This window comes from Caloenas nicobarica, chromosome 15, assembly GCF_036013445.1.
Source record: "Caloenas nicobarica isolate bCalNic1 chromosome 15, bCalNic1.hap1, whole genome shotgun sequence".
Classification (NCBI taxonomy): Eukaryota; Metazoa; Chordata; class Aves; order Columbiformes; family Columbidae; genus Caloenas; species Caloenas nicobarica.
Window position 1 is genome coordinate 16,923,402 of NC_088259.1, and position 16,775 is coordinate 16,940,176.

The 16,775-nt window shown below is 41.9% G+C and overlaps 1 protein-coding gene across 2 annotated transcripts in view; it reads left to right on the top strand.

Moving 5' to 3' along the window:
• The window catches only part of PREX1 (phosphatidylinositol-3,4,5-trisphosphate dependent Rac exchange factor 1), a 150,303-nt gene that overhangs the window by 117,126 nt on the left and 16,402 nt on the right, over positions 1 to 16,775 (top strand). The window contains exons 16-26 of one of the 2 annotated variants that reach the window (XM_065645538.1): positions 454 to 596; positions 3,417 to 3,509; positions 7,104 to 7,252; positions 8,139 to 8,224; positions 9,937 to 10,073; positions 10,466 to 10,637; positions 11,958 to 12,145; positions 12,888 to 13,049; positions 13,615 to 13,825; positions 14,346 to 14,607; positions 15,589 to 15,795. In XM_065645538.1, coding sequence (XP_065501610.1) covers positions 454 to 596; positions 3,417 to 3,509; positions 7,104 to 7,252; positions 8,139 to 8,224; positions 9,937 to 10,073; positions 10,466 to 10,637; positions 11,958 to 12,145; positions 12,888 to 13,049; positions 13,615 to 13,825; positions 14,346 to 14,607; positions 15,589 to 15,795 — 1,810 coding nt within the window. The remainder of the gene's footprint in view (positions 1 to 453; positions 597 to 3,416; positions 3,510 to 7,103; positions 7,253 to 8,138; positions 8,225 to 9,936; positions 10,074 to 10,465; positions 10,638 to 11,957; positions 12,146 to 12,887; positions 13,050 to 13,614; positions 13,826 to 14,345; positions 14,608 to 15,588; positions 15,796 to 16,775) is intronic. The other variant, XM_065645540.1, reaches the window with a different exon arrangement.

Consider the following 16,775-nt stretch of genomic DNA (forward strand, 5'->3'; position numbering starts at 1 on the left):
CACACCTTCCAGAATTTTATAGATCTCATTTCCCTCTCAATTCCATTTTAGGGTGAAAAGCCGTAGTATATTTAGCCATCTTACCTTTAAACAGCCATTTTACCCCTCTCTGTTCTTTTTATAGTTTTACCATATTCATTTTGACATGGGGAAAGGAGCACAAGGTATTGAGTAGCATCTTTCTTCCAAGAAGATCTTCTGCAATTTATATGCATTCTACATGCCAGGGAGGTCAAACATCATATAAAGAGCTGCTATGCACTGAGAAGAAAAGTATACCCGAAAATACAATAGTGACTTAAAAACACAGAGCTGAATAGCTGACTGATAGGGATGCATCTGGTCTTTGTTCTGTAAAAACTCTGGAAATATTTAGGATTTCCTCTAACCTTATTTTGTTTCTCTCTTTCTCTGTGTAAATGCATGTATGCGTTTCATACGTATGGTTTCCAGTCCTGGAGAAAAGTGAATTTAAGGATGAATCCTTGTATTTCCGCTTTTATGCTGATGAGGAGATGGAAGGAACCAGTTCCAAGAGCAAACAATTACGTAATGACTTCAAGCTCGTGGAAAATATCCTGGGAAAGAGTCTTCTGGTAAGAAATACATTAATATAAACCTTCTTGTTTCTATGAAACTGGTATTGTTGTATGCTAGAGAAGAATGAGAAGGAAAATTATGATAGGGTAGAAATAAAATGGAGAATTGCACCTGTAGCTAGATTTTCCTTCACTGCATAAATAGGAATTCTTGAGCTACTTTGCTGTAGAGCTCCAGCTGCTGTAGCCCTGCCTTTTCCGGCTGGGCAGACCACATAGCTTATTCTAGTAGCAAGTAGCAGGCTGCGTCCTCTACCATGTGTCTTTCCTGCCGCACTGCCTGGGAGCTCTGGATTTACAGCTCACGCACACACGTCATTAATTTAAAACACTCCTGGGAAGCGAGCCACGGATAGCAGCCTGTCCGCTAGGGATTTCTGCTCTCGCAAGGAGACGGGCTGGCAAGTCAGTGACAAGAGGCATCGCTCATCCAGGTGCGTGTGGCCAGACCAAGGCTTTGAGTGGATTTGAATACTAAAAATTACAGTGTACTCTGAAGTGAAAAAAATCCTTTGGGCTGTAAGTCTTTCACTGTTCAGAATGAATGGTTCCATTTAAGTGCTCAATTTCAAAGCTCCCAAACCAGAAGAAACTTTGAGTTATTTTGTAATTATTAAGCCTGTTTTGCTAATGTGGCAAAACATACCTTTAAAGATAATAGCAGTAGGGGTGGCTTAGATTCTAGAGCTTCTCATTGGAAAGAAATTTTGTCATTTTCAAGTTTTGTTTTAGTGCCCCAGAGCTGTGGACTTTTGAAAGGCTGGGGAACAACCTGGGAGGTGAGGTGGCAGGAAAATAGCTCTCCTCAGATGAATGCTGCTGGGGGCTACAGAAACCTCATCAGTTTTGTGAGGCATTCAGACCTCACACTGTCTGATACGTCATTGCCCCTTAAGAAATTCTTAACCAAGTCAGACTGTTCAAGTGTGTGCAACAGAGAAGAGTTTATGCTGGAGAGCTGCAGGGAAGCCTGTGAGAGAAGGACGCGCATCCCGGACCCCTTAGCTGAGCATCAAGCTACTTCACATCTCTGTTGTCTTCATTCTCCCGAAAATCTGTCAAACCTCCCTTCATAGACACGGAGCATCCCCATGCTGCCAGTGTTTTCTCACTCCATAATCCTCCTCATGCAGGAAGGGGGAGAAATGGAGAGATACCACATGGGCATCATGACCCACGTGCCAAAAATTCTTCATGGGTGTAACAGATAGAGGTGTAACAGACCATTCTTGGCATAGCTGTTCTTCTTCCCACTCTGCCCTCTGCCTTCTTCTCTGACAAAATTCTCTTTGAATATGTTCCGACTGCCTTTGCCCTCTGGTTTTGATTAAATATGCTTATTTCTCATATGGTCTCATTTTTTAACGTGCTTGTCTTTCAAGATTAAACAGCTGCTGCCTTGTGTTCAAAAAACTGATTGGATTTTGGGGGCACAGAAATAATTCTTGTAGATGGCAAGTTGGTTAATTGCTTTAGACTCCTTAGGGATGAATGGTATTCAGCTGTGGAATTGGAAGGTATTCCTGCTTTGTAACAAAGAATGAAGCATAGCCTTCTCCAAGTATTGCATTCTGAATATTATCCATAGGCTACCTTTCCATAAGAGAGTAGTGTCCCCAGCACAGGAGCAGGGTCAGTACGCAGAATGCGAGATTTCTTTCTTCACCATATGGTGATACAGTTCCTAATGGTGATGCACGTGGGATTTCTTAGAAGTATTTTTGTTCTTTACTTTCAAACAATACATTTTTGCAGTACTAATGAACAGAGAAATGTAGCTTATTAGAAATGGTAGCATAAATAAAAGTCTTAATGCATAGTAATGGTATCTGCAACCAAGAGATGATGTACGTTTGTTCTGAAGTTTGGCAAATCAAAGCCTCCAAATTTCAAAATAGTTTCTCACATATGCTTTCTAAAGTCCAACAAAATAAACTGAACAGTCCCTTCAAAAGTAAAATGAGAATTGGGTGGGAGAGCTATCCTAGAGATTTTCCTTTTAATGCCAAATGTAAAGTGATTTTGTGTTGGGCTGAAACTCATTACACTTGCAACACCAAAAAATCTAACCAGTGATATACTCAGTTTTCTAAGCCGTCCTTTTGTTAAACATGCATAAACAGCATTGCTTCTGAACACATTTTGTTAGAAATATCCAAGAATGGCAAGCTTATCTTTCAGTCTTTTTACTTTCCTGTCTACCATTTAATCAAACAAGATCCGATAAGGATTTTTTACCTGCAGACGTATTATGTCATACATTATTTTAACATGGCTATATGGTTCCTGCAGGAAAGGATGATTCTGTTTTTTAAATTGTTTTCTAAGGTGAATTCCTGTAAAAGGACAAAACGTCTAGGTTGATATTGACTTAAATAGAAAAAGAATAGTATTTTAAATGTACTGAATATTGATGAAATCTGTAATCTAAAAGTGACAAATCTAGTGAAGAATGAAGGGCTAGAAGTTAAAATCAAATGCAGTTTCTGATAGAAGAGTTGATTAACCATTGGCACAAACTCTCAAGGATGGGAATAGCTTTTTCGCTTCTTAAAGACTGCAGAGCATGACTGGATAACTCTCTGGAAAGTCTGCTTTAGTATAGGAAGGGCTCAGTGCAGAAATAACTAGGTTAAATGTTGTGGGTTATGTTATGTAGGAGATCAGACCAAGTGACCTGGTAGTCCCTTTCAGCCTTCTGATCTCCAGGTCTATGTCAATTGTGCCTTGCACTGAAAAGCCCAATTTCTCATCTCCACCCTTGAGCTTTTCAGCTAACTCCATATTTATGAAACATTACCCTGTGCTCTTCTTAAGATTTTACCAGAAGAGGACGACTATGGATTTGACATAGAGGAAAAGAACAAAGCAACTGTGGTGAAGTCCGTTCGACGAGGGTCTTCTGCAGAGGTAAGACCTGACATTCATAAGTATTTTGGTTTTGGTACTTAAGAATATTTCAATGCTTTGAAAAGGTACAAAATGATCCTTTTTATGGTCTGTTTCATTTTAAAAGCAGCTAAGAGAAGATTTGGTATCTTCTACAGTTCTTGTGGTAATAAACTGTTTCTGTGTTTCAGCACCTGTGGGGGGCTTGCGGGCTCGTTTTGGTAGGTGACAGGCCACAGCAGTACCTCTGCGTGCCGGTAGCGTACCGCACGCTCCTTAGCAGCTTGAATTCGAGGAAGGAGGGAAAGTAAAATTGTTTTGGGATAGAAAATACGTTCAATGAGAAATAGGTTTCTTTGAGTGAAAACTGTATTTTTAGATCCTTTTTTTTTCCTTAAAAAGCATGCACACATTTCTCTTATGAGCCCTGGTATTTTTTAAGAGCTCTAAGAATATATTTGCTTTTTTTCTTTGAGGCACATAGATGGCCCAAATGTCACAGGATCTGAGTATTTCATAATCATTTGTTGAATATTTCACAATCCTTTGTTTATCCATTTAAAACCCTGCAGTGCATAACACAATGTGATCATCCATTTACTGAAATAAGGCACAGAAAGACTGAAAGTCTATTTTTCAAAAGGTATTCAGGTGCTTTTAGCACCTATGAAGATAAGAAAGGACTAAATGACCTCTCCAGGGTTTTACAGTAAATTGTGGCAGCACACAGACAGTACTTCTAATTAAAAGTCCAGGACAGGCATTACAGAATTTTTTAATGTCCACATTCATTTGTTGATCACTGCTTTAGGCTACAGATAAATCCTGGATGACTTGCCCAGTGCAAACAGCTGAAGTGGACAGACTGATTTTGGCAAGTTGAGAATGTCAAATGGGGAGGAATTTTGAACCGAAGTTTAATATTAGAATTAAATTATTTCAGTATTCCTGGTTCGCGTTTGTTTTGTGGTCACCAGAGCAACCAGTCCTGTGCTCTACCTCATACTCAAAATCAACATAGGTTGGCCAAAAATTTTATTAATCTAAACCTCTGCTGTAAACTGTTGCCTGACAGATAATCCTTCTGCCCGTTCTTTGGCTGGATGCCTGTGGAATATCCAGCAAGTCTGTTGTGTTTTAAGACAACAGAAGCACACAATTTTCTGAGGAATCTTTCTCTTGATCTTCCAAGACAAACTATCTGTGACCATGAGCCTGTCTTTTCAACTTGATCTTAAAATATTGCTCCAGAAACAACTAAAGCTGCATCTCTGTGAACCAGAGGACTCGGCTCCTTCTGGGAAGCTCCAACTGTAATGGATTTCATTACATTCTTGGGCTTTTTAATTGCGTTGTGATACCAGAAGGATATCCAGCATGTAGTTCCGTGTGGCTCAGCAGCTGTAGGCCATTTAGACCCTATGCCTGCTGTCACACGCTTTGGGGACAAAGATTAAGACATCCAGCTTTCCTTCACAGTGCCCATGACCTCATCGCGTTCATCAGGACTGTCAGACTTTAGGCCAGAATGAGATTCCACGTTCACCAGTTAAGTGGGAACAAACCTATTACTTGCATGGGTGTATTCCAGATTAACTCACTGTGTGAATCTGGGGTTGTGATCTCTTTTTCCTGGTACACCTGGGACAAAATCGTCACGCACAGGTTGTGGTGGCACACAGCATTGAGCTTCATGCATGTGCAACAAAGGTCTTTGGGGGTTTTATTCAAAATCGGAGTTGCCAAGCATTGTTCTTTCTATTATTGGTGTCTTTTTTCTTCTCAAGATTTTTTAGAAGCTGTTTTGTGAGCCATTAGATTTGCCCATGCCAGAAGCAGTTTTCAAGCTGCATTTAGAAGTTTTTAAGGAAAGAATGGGTGAATGTCAAATTCCCGTACCGTGGCAGGGTACCCGAACAGCCGTTCGGGAACTGTTTGGCTGACGGGCCGTTCAGCCTCTCGGTTTTGGCCCTTCTGTAGGAGGGTGCCCGGCGGGCACCGCTCACGGGCGTCCTCTCCTGACCCTGAACGACGAGCAGCTCCCAGCCCGGCCCGCCACGTGGAACCGTCCCCGCGCCCCTGGCAGCAGCCGCCCGCGACCGTCAGCGCTTGCTCAGCCCACCTGGCGGAGGGTCACAGAAACTCCCACAGCGCTGCTTGTTGACGTGCACTGGGGCACATCCCGCACCTACCCCACGTTCATGTGTCTTCAGAAAGACAGCGTCTCCTCCGTTTGTACCTTACCTTCCTTTCTAAGCCAGCTCACTTGCAGGTGAATTGTAGCTGGACCTATTCCCGCAGGTTTTAATCCTGGAGCTGGTTTACTGGTGAGACTCCACCAGAAGGAAGCAACAGTGGGAAAAGCTCTCCTTTTGGGAGGCGTGCTTGCAGTGTTACTGTGACCGCCAGCCGACAAGCAGATGGCTGGTGTCTGAGCAGAGTGTGTTCAACAAGCAGCCAGTTGGCCAGCGGTCATGCAGACGAGTGGCAAACAGCAAACTGCTGGTCCTTTGGGAACAAACAGTGGCCCAGATCCGGACGTTGAGTTGTCATGAGAAGCATCTGTTTTTCAGAAGCTCCGTGACACTGTAGCGTCCTTAATTTTAGAGATGTGCTGTCTAATGTTCCTTAGCCTGGTTATATCTCAGTAGAGCAGCAGATTTTTATTTGAAAGTTGCGAGTTTGTAGGGTTTAATACGTGATTTCGTACCTCATAGGTTCATGAATTTGCTGTGATTATGTGTGCAGATAGGTGTTCTGTACGCACAAGCGATACGTTAGGAGTATAAAGAGGTCATGCACAGATAGAATGATTGCAGGTATGCAAAAAGTTTAGCTAATTGCACATCTATTAAGAGCATGAGCTACTTTGGGAAAAGCAGGCCCAAAACATAATGACTTTAGAAGTTTATATAACAATTATTATTTTATAATAAACTCATCAGTATAAGTAAACGCAAACAGCAGAAACATTTCCATTGAATTATAAACCAAAGCTTGTCAAATTCTGTCTTAAGCTAAAATCTCTAATAGCTAAAGTTAGGTGCAAAAGCCAGGAATTAAAATTAAAATCTTGTGGCTTTTTAGGCTGATGAAGAGCCAGTACTTCACTTAAAGCAGAGACAGGTTTTTACCGCCACTTAAGAACAGGTGACGAGGTATACATCGGTTTTTCATGGCTGGTTCTTGGCTCCTTGTGCCTGAGCTCTAAGTTGTGGGAAGTCACTTCTGTCTCTCACTGGGTATCACAGCCAGTCTATTATAGTCCCATATTTTTTAGTCCACCCTCTATTTTTTTTGTAGTCTCCTTTTTTAATAGTTCCCTGTTAAAAAAAGTAGCAGAAAAGTACAAAGATATATCTGTGCAAAGTAAGATATATCTGTGGAGTGGCACGTTTACACAGATACTGGTGAAGTGTGTGTTTTCTGTAAATGCAGACAACTTTAAGGGTGACTGACAAAAGATTTGATGAACCAACACCGTATATACAGTGTTCCATATGACAACAATCCTGGAAATGTCTGTAGGTAGCGAACAGTTGAATCTTGGAGCCTGAACTTTCAGAGATGCTGCCAACGAACCAAAGTTTTCTGTGGCATTTGTTTCATTTGCAGATGGCTGGCCTGCAGACGGGAAGAAAAATCTACTCCATCAATGAGGACTTAATATTCCTACGGCCGTTTTCAGAAGTGGAAACCATCTTAAGCCAGTCCTTCAGCTCAAGAAGGCCGCTTAGGCTTCTGGTGGCCACCAAATCAAAAGAGTAAGTGCCAAGATGGGCAGACAGTGAAGATTACCTAGAAATGTCAATTACTAAGTATTTCTTCTACAGCTTGCAGTGAAAACTGTGTAAACACTTTGCTACGCAGAAGCTGTTGGATAGAAGAACAAATGACATAAATGAACCATACAAGAGTTACAGGCTGTTTTTAGTGATGAACTTTGTGCTTCTAGGACAGGTTAGGATGTATTCTCTTTATACTGCCGTTAACTCTTGGCTTCTTTGGGCGGAGACAAAACTGAATCACAAGGATTGTCATTCTGCCTTGGGTGTGAAGCTTCTCAGGGAAAGCAATTGCCACTCCATTAAAGGCTGGCTTTGTTTTGGATGGCTCTAATGATGTCAGCCCTTAGAGTCTTTCAGTCCATGATTGTATCTTGTAATGAGGCTTGGCCCTGTTAATGTCTTATCAGATTGTGTAATCCCAGAATTTGCCATAGAACTGAACATCTCAATGAGCACTTGATGCTGAATTCTAGACCAGGATGTCTTGTCCAGTTTGTTCTATTTTTAATGGAAAAGATCCTCAGCTGGTATAATTCAACACAGCTGCACTGCAGTCTTCCTAGAAATGAAAGTGAATAAATACCATAAAAAGTTTTACTTGTGTTACTCACTTAAAGATGTAATAAATTTGGAAGTGCCAAATTTTAGTTAACAAAGAGAATCTCCAATCTGCATTGAAGAATGAAGATGGAGTGGATGATTTCTTCAAGTCTATCTATTTGTTATTTATCTGTAAACTATGTGGGTGCTTTCTTTAATCCAAAACATGGTTGTGAATGCCAGGGAAAGATGCTGTTAGAACTGCCCAGAACTCTAACAGCCCGACTTAAAATACTTTCTCTTCTCCTTGATTTACCTGCAGGATTATTAAAATCCCAGATTGTCCTGAAGCACTTTGCTTTCAGATACGGGGAGCAGCACCGCCATATGTTCATGCTGTAGGAAGAGGTAAGTAGAAAGGCTGCGGCACAGTTAAGCTTGGAGTACAGCTAAATACATATACATGTGCATATGAAGTGTGCGTGTGTACCTGTATCAATCGAGACAGATCCAGGTTTCGTTGTCAAACTTCTAAACGAGTTCTGACAACTTACTTTAATGGCCATAATGACTAGGAACCCCTGTCATAGAGAAGTATCGCACTCATACATAAAACCATAGAACAACAAGATAATTCCTGCTTCTAAGTGCTTATAGTCTAAATACAGTCTAAGCAAATGGTATCATTATGAACTGAGTGTTGGGTCACTAATCCCATCAACACAAAACAAACAATAACTTAATTCTGCCGTAAATAAACTTGGTGATGCTGCAATCCACAGTACTGTGGAAAGAATCTTGAGAGAGCCTTGTCACTTTAGCTCTTGCAAGCTAGAAATGTGCTTACTTAGCGAACCTAACCTTGTCGTTTCTTTTAAGAGTAACAAGATACAGCTTTACAGCCAATAAACATGTAAAACTGAGGTGGCTGGGAAAAAGCCGAGGTGTAATGGTGTCTGTTCCTTCCTCGGTATTTTTGCCTGTGCTCAGCCACAGACCACTGCAGCTGTGAGTGTGCTGTGGGATCCGCAGCTTGGCAGACAGGTCATGTTTCTTAATGGGCATCACAAAGTATGATGTAAGACTTGAAGACTACTTCTCCCTTTATATTGGCTTATGCTGCTATAAATTGCTGACTTAAGATAGAGGCAAACTGCTTTCCTTAGTCTTTTCAAAAGGAGAAAACACAGTTTGACAGAGATATTTACTACTTCTGTAACTGAAATGTGAACTGAGCTACAAATCAAGCACAGCTCTAACCTTTATTTTCAGCAGATGCAAAAAATGCGACCTTTCAGACATGTACCGCTTCCTTCCTTCAGAACATATATCCAGATATGTGCAGTTAGTATACAGACAACCAACAGCACTCTAAGCACAAACAGTGTTCTCGGGGAGACACGTTTATTACACTTTTCGTAACAGCACCTAGAACCACTTTTTAACAGTCTGAAGAGTGCAAGCTGGAAGTTCCAGCTAGAAAGATTCTCCTTTTTCAGCATTTTGCTAGCAAAAGACGAATTGCATATGGAATAAAATTGTATTAATTTTAAATGACGATGCCTTAAAAAAGTTAATCCCTATAACTGTAGATTTCTAAGAGATGGATTTGGGTCTGAGCCTTGTTCGCATGAATTTGGAATAAATCCACTGAAGTTGGTTATGGCACTCTAGTTTCAAGTACATCATGGTCTTTTTCTTAGACCATGGTAAATTGTGTAACACTCGAGTGTTCTGTATCTTTCAAGTGCAATAAGCTGAAACAAATATAACTATTTACATTTAAGCAACATCTCAGCTAATGTAATCATAAGGCTAGAAGAGCCATATAAGAATCCCAGATGACTTCCCACAGGAATTTCGATTTCTACTGTGAATGCATTTAGATCAAGGAGGTCTCTGTTTTTCCCGGCCCTACTGCCAACATGAAGGACAGATGCACGATATTTGCCTTACACAACAAAGCTCTCAGAATAAGTGCTTAGTAGCAAAAGCATGACAGCATTCAACTAGCTCTTTTTCTTACTCTTCTTAACCAGAAACCCTTTGCAAACTTTCCAGTTTTCTCTTCCACAGTCCTATGGTTTTACTGTCGAACTCCTGTCCTGTCGATTTCTCAGGTTCTGAGGCTGCAGCTGTAGGACTTCATCCAGGGCAGTGTATTTTGAAAGTTAACGGGAATAATGCAACACATGCAAATTACATGGAAGTTCTGGAGCACTTTACAGCCTACAGGACCAGACAACAGGAAGCACTGGTATGAATACAAAACCTCAAAGGAAGTACATTAATTCCTGCCCTTCTCCTGTGCTTTCATGCTCACTATTCAGAAAAACAAACGTGTCTGCCAAGGTCCTCGTATAACCGAGTGAGCTGATTACAGTTGCCTGTAGTTGCAAAACATCTAGTATACTATGTATGCCAATTCCTACACTGCATACAGTACTAAATATTATTAACTATTACTAAAACTGGAAGATCATCCAGATGCTTATCTTGATTTTCTATTTTCTGAAGTTCAGGGGAAATATGGGGGAATGTTGGTATTTCAGCCAACTTAGAAGATATAAACTTGACAGCTAGATTCACCTTTGTAGTCCAAACATATAGAGATTGGGCATTTTTGCTGAGGCCTGTATCTCCCGAAAGGGTTTGTACCAGTGGGCGTACAGAACACATGAGGATGCGGAAGAGGACAGAGTTGAGCAAGCAGCATCCCCTGCCTATCTGAACGGCGGCCACCCTGGCTCCAGCAAAGACGACTCTTCACTGGAAGGAAGTGCAGAATTGGATCCCCTTCAAAATAGCCAACAGGAGTCAGGTAAAGATTCTCATGGGGGAATGAAACCCAGGGACAATTCGGGGGCTTCATGAAGGAAAACTGTGGTAGAAATATAAAGTGTAATTATTATCGTAGAATAGCTTTTGTCTTAGTAAAGCTTTGTAATAGAATGAGATCTGCCAGAGAACGTACTCTTATGCTGCACTTTATTCAGGAGAAGAAAAAACTGAGGTACACATAGAAATCATAGCCTTGTCATTCTCTGGTCTTTACAAGAGAGCCAGTTTCTGGTATGAAAAGGCTCAGCATTTTTAGAATCATTTGGTAGCCCCTGCAAACCATGAATTTATGGGCAGTAGCAGCTGGAGAGGGAAGGTCTACAAGTAACTCCACCTAGAATAATCTGGTTTATGTGACTGAAGATTAAAGATTAAGATTTTAAATTACTTTGATCTGGAGCAAGTTTTCAGAGCATGTTACCACTGTGTCAGCAAAAGGTGTGGGTGTATTTCATCCAACTTAGAGAAGTGTAACTCATAAAAAACACTGCTTTATCTACATGTTGCGAGCTTACTCAGAAAAGTCTATGTTAGGGGAGAACGCTGAAGCCAGATTCAGTCCAAAGGACTGAGCCTGGACTCCCTGAAAGCCATTGGCAACTTCTCCAGGAGCAGATGTTCATCTGTGTGGATGCCATCTAAGGTCTGGTGAGCCTGGTAATCTAATGATCAAACAGTGCAGCTCCACGGTGGAACAGTGGGAGCAGTGTCCTGGTAGATGCATGTCAGCAATTATCCGGAAAATCTCAATCTGACTATACCTTAAATCTGTTCTCTGGTGACAACAGCATTGCTGTGTGTAAAAAATGTCATCTCCTCACTCCACCCCTGCCCTGCCGTCTCAGTCTTATAGCTGCACAGAAAATGCATCTGGAGCATTTCCCAAAACCAGACAGAAAAGTGACAGTCTTCCAGAGGGTCATTGCAAACAACGAGACTCTGAGATTAACACACTTCACTTGCCTTTGAAAGCTTCTGCTGGGGTCCGTGTGTCTGAACATTGAACAGAACTGAATGTAGTGTCCTGTGCATGGATGTGTGCATGCACACGGGGCAGAAATCAGTGGGACGGGAGCATGTGCATTGTCTAACCCTCTGTCACTGCCTCCAGTAGTGGCCAAAAGCAAATGTCTTCCTCAGAATATCCTCCCAACCTCTAGCAGCGTGTCGTTCAGAGACTCCTTGAGCCAAAGGTTGTGTCTTTGCATTTAATAATACCTCTCCACAGGTTTCTCTTCCCTATGACTGCCCGTGTTCATGTGTGCTGCCAGACACCCCTAACGACTTATTTTGGTTCCAGCCCAGACACCACAGACCGTCAGCTCTCCACTGGTCACTGGTGAAGAAACACCTCTCATTAGCCTGACTGTGGATAACACCCACCTGGAGCACGGGGTGGTGTACGAGTACGTCAGCAGCACAGGAATCAAATCCTTTGTCCTGGAGAAAATTGTGGAACCAAAAGGTTGCTTCAATCTCACTGCAAAGGTACCAGAAAACCTACATGGCCAGCTTCATTCCTAAACAGAGCAGGGAAGCCAATAATGCAGGCTTTTCTCTGGGGGCTTGACATGGCTCTTCAGATGAGGTAGCACATGGTCTTCCCAACCCCGCTTGGAGTTTTCTTCATTAGAATGCAGCAAGTTATAATAGCTCGTGTGGTATGAGCAAGTCAGCAAATGCTTCCAGGATTTCAGCTCTTGAGGCAGGGGGAGGAGAGCCCTTGGCTGTGGAATTATTGCTTTATCTGTCTGGTAACATACTCTTTGCTGATACTCAAGAATTTGCTTTACCATGGAAGAAAATCAAGTATCTTTTTGCCATCTGATAGGCTGGATGGGTCACTAACAGAATCGAGCAGAACTGCTGCTATTGGAAAGCAGCACTGCACTTAGTATGTTGGTCATCTATGACAACAATGAGCTAATAGGAAATGTTTCTGTCACATTATTGTTATGTCCTGTGAAAGCAGCCAGCGCAGGTAACTTCAACAGTGCACAGTGGGTATTTTGATCCACTTCATTTATTCTAAAAATTTTTGAGGAATGGTTTATGACTCTGGGGATCAGACACGATAGTGGTTCTCAGGCGGTAATCAAGGCAGCTTGTTCTGAAGGCAGCTTTATTCAACCATGGCAACATGGGGGCTTTGCCACTTATTCAGAGGAAGAAAACTGTATTTTCCCTCACTGTCAAGTCTCATATCATCGACATTGTGTCTTTTGTTTAGATTTTAGAGGCCTTTGCTGCAGAGGACAATCACTTTGTAAGGAATTGCAAAAGGCTTATATCCCTGAGCAGTGCTGTGGCCACCATGCCCCAGTATGAATTCCGGCAAATCTGTGACACTAAGCTGGAAAGCATTAGCAGAAGGCTCACAAACTACCAAGAGGTACAACACTACTAGTTATCAGTGAAGTCTCAAGACAATACTTCATTGTGATTATTGGGTCTTAGTATTCTTTATTAACGAATCCAAACTGCTGTAGAGGTGGGTGTCCTAGAGGCGTGAGAACAGCTCTGCAAGTCATTGAAATTGCAAGTTTTGAGAAAAAAGGACCTTATCTGTAACTCACTCCTTTCAGTTTGTCAAGGCTGTGGCTTATAACATAATTGCAGGTTCATTTCCACCATATTATTGAAAAAATATGACAACAGAATGATCAGTGTGTGATTTAACATGAACATAAGTATAGTGTGTTCTAGTGTAAGCAAACTATGTGCTTTTTGCACAGTTACCTGAGCTGTTTGAAAAGAGAATCCTAGAATGTATAGGTAATTGCTTTGATTTGTTGTTTCATGAGCTGTTTTTTTAACATGTTATTCACCATTCTGTGATCCAGCTGCAGCAGAAATTATATGATTCTGGAATAGGAGGCAGGAAGAGAAAAGCATTGTCTGTATTGCATCATCATTTTTGCAAATGAAGTAGCACATGCTTACTTTATTTCTCCCAGTTTGCAGATGAGTTGAAAACAAAGGTGAGCCCAGCCTTCAAACAAGCTGTCCTGGAGCCACATTCCCTCAGCAGCATGGATTTCTGCCCCACCAACTGCCACGTTAACCTCATGGAGGTGTCGTACCCCAAAAACACTACCTCAGCAGGGAGGTCGTTCAGCATTCGCATTGGACGGAAGCCCTCTATTATTGGTCTTGATCCAGAGCAAGGTGATAATTAACTTTCAAATCGTACTGATTTTATCTGCATAAAAAGTTGTCTTTCCACTGCTCAGCAAGGTCAAAATAAGTTCCAAAGAAGCAGACTTGCCAGTACCCTTTTTCCTCAATTTTTTTTAGTAAAATGACAACCTCCTCATGTTGTACAATAATCATGCCTTTGAGCATAAAGAGGCTTCAGGTCAAATGTTTTTAGTAGCTAAATAGTGCGGTCATCTCATGATAACTAAGTGTCCTGGGGTATTGTTTGCTCTGAGTAGAGCTGACTTACTGGCTAAAAGAAAATAGAGAAGGGCTAATAGTAGTGCTGTGAAGAAAGGCTATATTCAGGGGGAAAACATGAGTCAATCAGACTGTAGTGCTGTTTTCTTTTGTCATTACTAAAGAAATTTCATGCATTGGAGCTGAAAGTCTCTAGTCTGTCAAGGGGATTCCTATCCTAAACAATTATTATTGGGATGGAGTGGGGAAGGTCATGAAAGCCGCGCTAACTAGGCCTTTCAATGTTTAGTAGGTACCTTAAATCCAGTCTCATATACTCAACATTGCATCACCACTATGGCTGCACCATCCTGGAGATGTCTGACCCCAGAAGATGGGGATCTTGATGGTAGCTTTGGCCAGCAGAACGGAGGAACCATTCAGGAAGAAAGAGGACTCAGTTTTCTGCTGAAACAGGAAGATCGGGAGATACAGGACTCGTACTTGCACCTTTTCAACAAACTTGACATCGCAGTGAAGGAAATGAAGCAATATGTCATTCAGATAAACAAGTGAGTAAAGAACCCTGTATGCCCTGCAGAGAGCAACTCGGATACAATGGAGGCGTTAACCTCAGAAAACAGCGTGCCTGTCAGCCCCGTCTGTCATACTCACACATGCCCTTGCTGCTTGTGTCAAACCTACTCTCGTGCAGATCCACCTATGTATATATTACTGTCCTTCGCTCCTAAAAGTCCACCTGAATTCAACAGCCACTGTTCTGCTCACTATATATTCCAATATAAGAACCTATTTGATGCCAACACCAGTTTTGGAATTCCATATAGACAGAGTCCCTACCCTTGAGATTTTGTCTGTCATAAGGCAGACTAAGCCAAACTTATGATTTCAGGCAGCTTTCTCTATGGCACCTGTGTTTTCCCTTCTTCTTGTTGTCTTTTTCCTGTTTCTTATCACGGGTCTCCTACCAGCATCAATGCAGGATTTGACCAGTGCGTCTGTGTCTTGTGCAAAACTGGCAGGGCTTTGGTGGCGGGGGCGATCTGGGTGGGACAAGGCCATAAGCTGCCCTAAGCCACTCAGAGCCGCTTCCAGGAATCCCGGTAACAAAGAACAGCCCATTGTGCACCAAAATTTCCCCTGACTGGAAAGCACGCGGAGCCCCGGCTCAAACGTGTTTAAGAAAGGGCGGCAGGCGCCGGGCAGAGCCAGCGAGCCGGGACACTGCCCCAGAGGGGAAACCCAGCGCCTTGGATGGACAGACTGAGGCCTCTGGTGAATTAAAACCCACCATGGTTACAGGGATTCAGCAGCACCTTATGGAGGTAGGGTACCTATGGAAACAGGACCTTTTGTGAACTGAGATTCACGGGTTTCAATGAACCCTGTTCAGAGCTCGCCATTTTATGTAGCTGTAGTCTATGTAAAATACTGACAAGTTTGCTTTTGATTTCATATAGCTGAATTCCAGCCTTAGTTATCATATGTCATTTGCGAGACTTCCCTGAGAGCTCTGTGTTTTACTTTTGCAGACTTTTGTCCACCATAACAGAACCTACAGAGGGTGGTGCCTGTGAGCCGCCGTCTACTGAGGAGACGTCTCCCCCTTCCCTGGGAACAGAAGAGAGTGATCCTGAGAAAGCTGAGCACGGTGGAATCAAGAAGGTCTGTTTCAAAGTTTCTGAGGAGGACCAGGAAGACTCTGGACATGACACGATGAGTTTCAGAGACTCCTACAGGTTAGTCTGAAGATTGTGCCACGTTTACCTTACCCAATACTGTGTTCCAAAACTCTAATTCAGGTATGGATTCAACAAGCAGGAGGGCCTTGTGTGGGTTTTTTTAATCCAAAACCACACAATTGTCATATGAACTTTTGCTAAAATTATTTTTTCCAAAGAAACGTACAGGAATTAAACATCTAACTCCCTTAGCGCCTTGAAAATATCACCTCAGCTCTAACCCTCTTGAACGTTAGGACTACTTTTTCTGACTTCGATTATTTGAAATAACATTATTTCCAGCCAATTAGTCTGTATTCACTTAGTAAGGTATTCACGAACTATAGTTACTTCATTACATTTATTACCATGGAAACACACAGCAAAAAACCTTTTGTCATAACAGTGCCAAAATACCAACGCTTCTAAAAAATTGAATAAAATTAAATAAACAGGCCTAGCGTGACTTTTCTATTAATATATTGTATAAGTGGAAACTATGGAAGCTCAGCAGAGTTTGCAAAATGCTTGGTCTTATAACAGCCACTGTTGTAAGGGGATGTTTCCATTCAATTCCGCAAACAATTTTCCCAAAAGTCTAAGACACTGAGAAACAGAAATGGACATTGAGATTTTTAGTTTTAATAGGCTTTTGAAACCACAAATGCAAACGTTTAATCAGGTGTCTCAGAATCTTGGTTTTGGGACATGACTGATCGCTGCTTCTCCAGGAATATTTGCTACCAAAGGAAGTTTCACACATGCCAAAGTTGTGTTTCTCGGGAGGAAATATTTGGAAACTCAGCTTCAGAAGAAATGGAACAAGTAGCAGTGGTGTCTAACCATTGCAATTTTACGTCCTTAGTAGGCCATTTTCACATTTGTAACAAGGCCATAGCACTTTGCCCATATGAAGCAAAAGACACTTCAGAGCGAGTTGGGAGGACTAGAGTAGCCTGAACGAATGACGCATCTTTGAAACTTCCGTGCTACAGGCC